We start from the raw sequence: 8,253 nt of genomic DNA, 5'->3' as shown, positions 1-8,253 counted from the left end.
TTGTTTCATTTTTTTAATTATATTCATTTTTTATAGAATAAAATAATTCTTTTTCTAATTTTTTTCTATTATTACTTGCATAATTTTTTTTTTTAGCATACAAAATAGGTTCAATTCTTTCACACACTCTGTGTTGCCAAGGTGTACCGCCTTCCAGACCCGGGGTGTGACAGAGTGGTATTAGAGTCAGTGTTTTGTATTTAACCATCTTCGAGCTTGCATCTCATATCCCTTGATTTCTTAGCCACTCAACCAGTATCACTAGTAGCCACCATTGAGGCTCAATCTAACCAACCAATGGCGATGCCTAATATGAATGTCGTGGATCGAGCGATTGACCCGTTTCTAAAGACACGACCTCCTACCTTCAATTTCACAGTGAATCAGATCAAGTCAGATGCATGGTTGCAATATATTGAGAAGAGGCTTTGAGGAATAAAATGCCTTGAAGATTGTAAGGTAGACATTGCAATGTTTCAATTGTGCGAAGGAGCTGACAATTAGTGGGAAAATCACCTCCCCAACAGGTTTAGACCAGACACGATACTTTCGTTTACATATATTGAGAGATTGTTGCCGGTCGCCTTAGTTTAATCTTAAAAATAATGTTTAATTTAATATACATATAATTTGTTTTTTCAAAATATTATTTTAAATTTGAGAACGAGTCCAAAAAATCTCACACATTTAATAGTTTAAATAACTGAGCACCACATTACAAACAATGCTTCTATCCTGAGGAATAGACACATTTTTTGTTAGCGGAACATAAATTAAAAAAATTATGACATTCATTTGGTCAGCGAAATTTTTATATATGGACTGACAAGTTTCCCTATCTAATATAAGAATAAGATAGAGTTTATTTTACCTAGATTTTTTAGTTCTCTATAGAGACAAACCCCTATAGTTAATTACATCCTAAGCGACTAAAGTCACTGAAGAAAACTCTCGTTAATGATCAAAGATATTTGTGTTCAAGATTTCTAAGTTTAGTTTTTAAGATTGGACATAAAAAAATCAATGGGAGCGAATCAAATAAGAGCAATTATTTTAGGAATCTAAAGGAAAAAAGAAGTAGGGGATGTCATAAATCTTGAGGAGAACCTCAGTGACTTTCTAAAATTTCCCACTGTTTGGCTTTAATTTTGAAGATAATGTTATTTTAATGTTTGATTCCTATAAATTTTATTATTGAGAGCTTAAATTTGCATGATATCCGACCATGCAAATAACCTAAAAGATAGGAGAATTTAAGTCATACCGAATGACGACCTCGGAATCCCAAACAAGTTAGGGCTTATATTGCACAACATGATTGTGCAAAAGCCTAAAGATAAGATGAGGGTTTTTGTCGCAATAGGCAGAAAACTTCGAAAACTTATGATTTTTTGTTTAAACTAGGAAAGGTTTAGTTGAAGTAAACTTTGTTTGTTCTCTTAAAGATGTTCTTCTTTACGTTGTGGCCTCGTCGTGCTGGCCACAAAGTCCACTCCTAGCTCTTTGCTATAGTGGTAGCTCCAAGGTTTGCAGTTTATATGTTATGTTTTGTTATTGTTAGGTTTTATTATTAGAGTATTCTGAGGGAATTTTAATTTAAGTTAAGCGACACCGGTCAGGATTTTACGGTTCTGTCGTCCTAGCATCACTATTTTTTTTTTTGAATTTAAGCGAGCTGTTAAGCTCATTTAGATCGAAGAATTCTCGTTAGCAACTGTAGGTTACCTCATCCGAGAGATCCTCGTAAATTCAAAAGGAGTAGATTAAGTGCGCTCAAAAAGGATTTAAAGGTGTATTAATTTTTTGAAGGTAAATTTTTGTTTTACAGGTAAAACATGCATAATAAAGTAAAGTAACAGTTAAAAAAAGTAATAAAATTGCAATAAATAAAATGTAAAGACATAACTGACGCTCCTGCTGCTGTTGCATGGTTAGTATAATAAACATAATATAATTGCAGAAAATTTAAATAAATTACAAGAAAATCCGATATAAGAAAACCCAAACTAGTCGTTGAAAATAGAGTAAGACAAAACCGTCGTCACATATGAAAGGTCAGGATTGAGTGTAAGAATTTAGTAAACGTGGGGGCTCAAAGCTAGGCTACGTGCTTCATAGTTTCAACTTTGGATAAAAGAAACCAACCCGGCTATCCGAGGAGGGGTAACTCTTAACCTCGATCCAAATGATTAACCTATAGACCTTTATAAGCTTTCATCAAAATTTTTTAATTTTTCATGCATGTAGCAAAAATAATCATGTCACCAAATGGGATCTTTGTTTTCTTATATTGTAAGTATATTTCTTTTGTAAAATAGTATAGTCTATAGGCTAATTACTCTAATCAGGCTAGAACTACCAGCAACCTATGAATGCTAGGGGCAACTCCTATCAAAGCTGGTGAGTTTATCATCGGTCCTATCCCCTCTTTTTAATAAGGATCATCGAAGTAGGAGAAATTATTCTAAATCACATTTTGTATCCCCCGCTTAGCACACATAAGCAAAGTTGTCATCGCCCTCGCCACCTAGACCTCTGACTTACACAAGCCCGATGATCCATATGTGACATTAACAAATACTCCAGTTGCTCACAAGGATTTGAATATCTTACCGAAGTCTCAAATCCTTGAGCATTGGGCTATAAATGTAGGATAAGTAGTGTATGTTATTTTTATTGAAAATGTGAATTAACGGGTCCCTAGTCATATATTGGCGGGTGATGTGAAAGGTGACGCAACATGGTGAAGTGGTAGAGTTGTGGGAATTTGTGGATGTGTGAAAACCTGTGTTGATCGGGAAGAGGTGGAAATTTGCGGGGACAATTGTGGGTGTTTCGATCTTTTTATTCACAAACCAATTCAATGTCTTTTGGATGGGGATTTCTGTAATAACAAATGGTTGGACAATTTCCCATTTTCCAATTATAAAGTGTTTAATCCTCTTACATATGACCATTATCCTATTTCTATTCATTTTGGGCCACTTAGTAATATTAAATATAAATCTCATTATAAAAATTATCTCAGCTACTGCCCAAATTTTCATTTTTTTAATTTCTTTTGCTTGGAATAATCCAATGAAAGTTGATCCCATTGTTACTTTGTGTAATGAGTTTAATAATGTTAAGTTCTCTTCAAAAGTGGAACTGAGAATCCTTCCACTTCCATTTCTTCTACCATTAAAGATCTTAAACTGGAGCAGGCTAATATTTTTGCTCTTTTGCATAATGATCCTATTAATAATAAACTTCTTGCTCATGCCATATTTATTCAACAAGATCTAAAATATTCTTCAGCTTGTAAATATAAATGGATTAAATAAAGATCAAAATTTAGGTGGTTATCTAAGGGTGAAGATTATCTTAATTTCCTTTATCAAAGGATCAAAGCTATAAATAATTATTGCATTATAAAGGAGCTCCTTGTTGATAATAAAACTCTAACTTCCTAGAATGATATTTTTAATCATGTTATTTCCTATTTTTCTATGTTGTTGAATAACTCTTCTTGTGAGTTATATGATGTTGATGCTTTTCCAATTTTACATCACATTGATTCCTATGCTGTTATTGCTTATTTTTCTAAATTGGAAATTAAAAAGGTCTTTTTTTATTGGTTCTAATTGAGCACTGGATTCGAATGGTTTCACATATAAATTTTTCAAATATTTTTAGGATATTGTTGGAATTAATTGTATTGTGACCATTAAGCATTATTTTAATTCTAGTAGACTCTCTAACAGTGTTAAACATCCAACCATTATTTTAATTCCAAAGAAAGTTAATATTCAGACTATTAATGACTTTCGACCTATCTCGCTTTGTAACACTATATACAATGTCATTGCTAAGCTTTTGACATATAGGCTTAAGGTAGTTCTTCATAGCATTATTCATAATTCTCAAGCTGCTTTTGTTGCTGGTAGAAATATTGCAAATAATATTATACTTGCTAACGAATTTCTTTATAGGTTCAATAGTTCCAATGCTTTGAAGAGATTTTGTTCTAAAATTGATAAAAAAAAACTTCGATCATCTTAATAGATCATTTTCTTATAATAAAATGGATTTATTGGGCTTTCCTATAATTTTCATAAGTTGGGTTCAATCTTGCACTAATGATGTTAGTTTCTCTATCATTTTGAATAAAGAGACTAAAGGACATTTTTCTTCCACTTCTAGTTTAAGGCAAAAATGTCATTTATCTCCTTACTTATTTACTTTGGTAATAAATGCTTGTTCATCCCTGATAGAGTCCTTCAAGGACAGTGAAATCTCTACCAGCTATAATGGTTTCTCTCATCTCATTTATGCTAATGATCTCCCGATTTTTAGAAGTGCTGATTTACAATCAATTTCATCCCTGAATAATATGCATAACATTTTCAATAAGCATACTAATCTTGTTATATGTTTCTCAAAAACTATAAACAGTAATTTACAGCAGGATAAGTGTGATTTTAGTGGTTTATAACTTAAACCTCTGCCTCGGGATTACTTAGGACTTGCCATTGAAGGGAGCAAGCTAAATGCTATGGATTGTCATAAAATCATTGATAAACTAAATCTTTTATCTTTCTTGATGGAAACAAATGATTCTATCAACTGTAGCTAGACTGCAACTTATTAAAACTACCATATGGAATTTTCTTTATTATTGGTTCAAATCAACCAATATTCCCAAAGAGTTAAAGAAGAAGCTCTCTTTTTTTATGAAATAATTTTCTTCATCATAGTTCGGCTGAAAGGAAGCTTCGTACTATTGCTTGGAATATCATTACTTCTCCCAAGAACTTTGGCGATCTTGGCATTTCTATATTGGATATTATCAATATGATGTGTAAGGCCAAAATCATTTGGAGGTTTTCCCAATTGATGCTTTAAGCATTATGACTCCCTTTGGTATCTAAAGGTCTATATTTTTGGAAAGAATTGTCCAGAATTTCTTTTGCCTTTCTAGAATTTCTTGTGCCTTTCTTCTTATATTTATCATAATAGCAACTTTTTTTTTTTTACTTTGACCTATGGTCGGAAGGTATGTTTCTATTCGAAAATTTTGGCTATGTCGTTTTTATGGTTCTACTATCCTTTGCATGCCAAAATCAATGTGGTTATTTCTACTGGGATTTGGGCTCTAAAGGCTAATAACTCTGCTCCTAAATGTTTACTGCTTATTCACAAAAGTTCTATTATGGAGAATATAAAGAATCGTCACTAGCAGGGTTTTGATTATTATGATAAAAAAGGATTTGATCTTTTTATTTATAATAGCCTGGTTAAGGTTAATTGCAGCAGACATCTTTGGTTCAAGGTTTTTATTTCATATTTGTCTTACGTCACTAGCAGGGTTTTGATTATTATGATAAAAAAAGATTTGATCTTTTTATTTATAATTGCCTGGTTAAGGTTAATTGGAGCAGACATCCTTGGTTCAAGGGTTCATATTTGTCTTCATGGTTATGAAAATTATACATGGTGAGCTTAAACTTAAAATATTCTGTTGCTAGAGACATTTCTACCACTTATAATTGGTTGCTAGAGACATTTCTGCCACTTATAATTGCATTTTATGTCATTTTTCTATAAAGGTTCATACACATTTATCTTTTGAATGCTCCTTTTCACAAAATTTAATGTGTACATGTGTTCCTAATGTGATTTTCTATTTAGTTGGAAGTAATATTTTTCAAGGTCTTTATCTTGTGGATACTTTTGAAGATTGTCAAAAAAATTTATTTGCTAATCTTAAAGTTATTGCCCATCATATTTGGATTCAAAGGAATAAGAGAATCTTTCAAAATTCTAATAATTCTATGGACTCTCCTTTTCATAGAAGTCTTTGGACAGTCAATTGCAAAAGCAGGAGTGGGAAACTTAAAAGAGATTATTCCATCTGCTATTCTCTTGGTTGTCTCCTCATTTGGTTGCTTCTGATTATGTTGGTTTTATTATTCTGTTGTTCTGACATATTGTTCTGGCTGTTCGGATATAATGGTTCTTCTTCTTGGCCTGATTTATCTAACTTTGGATTCCTTCCCTCTATTCCATGATACATGCATGTTTTATTTTTGCTCCTATATTTTCTATGATAAGATTCAGATACTGCAAGCTTGCATTCATCTTTGTTTTAAAGATGCTTTGGACAGCTATGATGAACTTTTTTATGCTCCTGGACTCGACCAATTTCTGGTCCTCCCTGCTTATGATCACTCAAAATTTTTTTTTTAAAGTATTTCCTCTATCTTTTTTCTCTGAAATTTTGGCTAAGTACTGGTGTGGGATTTTTCATTGGAGCTTTTTTTACTATTTAAGTGTTTTATTATTATGAATAATGAGCTTAGAGAAGTTTTCTCGGATTTGGATTCAGAGTTGGAAGCCTACTATGGCTATGAATTGGAGAAGTGTACTCAAATTTGGATTTGGATTTTGAGGTTTTCATATACTTATGACCAGTTGTCTTGGCAAGCGTATTGTTACAGTGGATTTTTTTCTTTTTTTTTTAATTCTGAGCTATATTTGTGTTTCAATTGCAGTTAGTTTGAAATTGGTTTCCTTGGCAAATTTCTTGTACTTTATGGAGTTTTCAATGCTCCTTTCAGCTCTCTTTTTTGAGCTTAGTTCTGGAGCTCTTTTCTCATACTATTTAATAGTTTTCTTCTGGAGCTTCACAGATTATCTTACAAGTATATTGGGGAGATGAGGATTTTATAGTTGTCCTTTCACTGTATCTGTATTTTATCTTTTGTTCCTAAATGTTATCCAGTTTTGTATTTAGCTTTCTAGTGAATAAATCTGTGCGATGATGGATACAAGAGGATTTATCTTCAAACTGCATCTCTCTATATATATATATCAATTAAAATTTGATTCTATGTTTTGATGGTATGTTAAATAATGGTGTTGTCTTATCCCATTACTCTCAAGTTTTTCTGTACCACAGCTCAGTTGAAAAGTCTTACATTATCTGCAACAGTGCTTCTGAGATCTTTTTGCATCACTATATTATTTCCAATAAAAATCTAATAATGTGTTTTGGGGGACTAACAGAAGATTCAATATGTGCAAACAATTTCATCTAATAAATTATATCCATTGAATTCAGATTTTACAGTGTTTCAAGCAGCCCAGCATTGAGATCCGGTTCAGTTTTTCCACCGTGGACGGACTCCAATTCTTCAGCTTCTCTCTGCAGCGAGGTCATCATAAATCTGGAGTAGTTTGATTGTTTTCTTTGAACGCCTAACAAATGGTAGGGTGACACAGAGTCGTATTGTTTATGTTCAGAACATTTTCATGTTGTTTCTGTTCTCTTTTTCCTGACTAGCGGTGCAAGCTTCATCCATACTGCAAATGGTAAATGTGGTCAGTGTCAGAAAAAATCAGGTACGATTGGATAATTTCAAAAAATTATAACTTTTTTTAAACAAAGGTTAAATTGAAAATATGAGAGGTGTGTCATGTTTGGCACACAGCATTAACCACCATCTAAAGTTTAGTAGGATGGTTGTTTCTTCATATGTTGATGTTATTGTTGACAATGTTGGAATAAATTTAATCGGTTTCTCCATATAATTGGTAAAATAACTCTCTTATTTGGATAGGAGCTGCGGTTGAGCTCATCAAATGTAGAACAAATGTTAAGTCTACTGTAGGATATACTATAGGGGTGGAAGTGAACTGAGTCGGCTTGCAAGTCGACTTGTAATAAAATAAGAAAATTTACTAATCACTAACTTTCATTTCAAACTAGTAAATCTCTACAATAAAACTCCCACACAAGCTTATAATAAAATCTGCTTGTCAGTTGTAAGTCACTCTGGTCCGGGGTTTGATCCCCACGAGTATAAGGTGTAGTACTAGAATTATTAGACGCATGAGGGGTGGTCGGGGCTCGTATAATAGCCTCCGACCATTCTTTCAATATATATATATATATGTGTGTGTGTGTGTGTGTGTGTGTGTGTGTGTGTGTGTGTGTGTGTGTGTAGTACTAGAATTATTAGTCGCATGAGGGGTGGTCGAGGCTCGTATAATAGCCTCCGACCATTCCTTCAATATATGTGTGTGTGTGTGTGTGTGTGTGTGTGTGTGTGTGTGTGTGTGCGCGCGCGTGTCGTATTCCTTGTCCAGTTGGTAGGCAGGGTCATCGTAAGCCCCCTCTGGCAAGAGTTCGATCCCTACCGTGGTGCTTGGGGGATCGAATTATAGGCACATGTCTCTGCCAAATATCGATTTCCTTTGATATATATATAT

The 8,253-nt window shown here is 33.2% G+C and overlaps 1 protein-coding gene across 2 annotated transcripts in view; it reads right to left on the bottom strand.

The window, feature by feature from the left end:
- Positions 1-5,899: 5,899 nt before the first annotated feature.
- The window catches only part of LOC110023104 (probable serine incorporator), a 22,723-nt gene continuing 20,369 nt past the window's right edge, over positions 5,900-8,253 (bottom strand). Inside the window, exon 12 of one of the 2 annotated variants that reach the window (XM_020722340.1) lies at positions 5,900-7,344. In XM_020722340.1, coding sequence (XP_020577999.1) covers positions 7,281-7,344 — 64 coding nt within the window. In that variant the 3' untranslated portion in view covers positions 5,900-7,280. The remainder of the gene's footprint in view (positions 7,345-8,253) is intronic. The other variant, XM_020722338.1, reaches the window with a different exon arrangement.

Source organism: Phalaenopsis equestris, unplaced genomic scaffold, assembly GCF_001263595.1.
Source record: "Phalaenopsis equestris unplaced genomic scaffold, ASM126359v1 Scaffold000210, whole genome shotgun sequence".
NCBI lineage: Eukaryota > Viridiplantae > Streptophyta > Magnoliopsida > Asparagales > Orchidaceae > Phalaenopsis > Phalaenopsis equestris.
The sequence above is the reverse complement of the archived record's forward strand: the minus strand, read 5'-3'. Positions and strand labels throughout refer to the sequence as shown.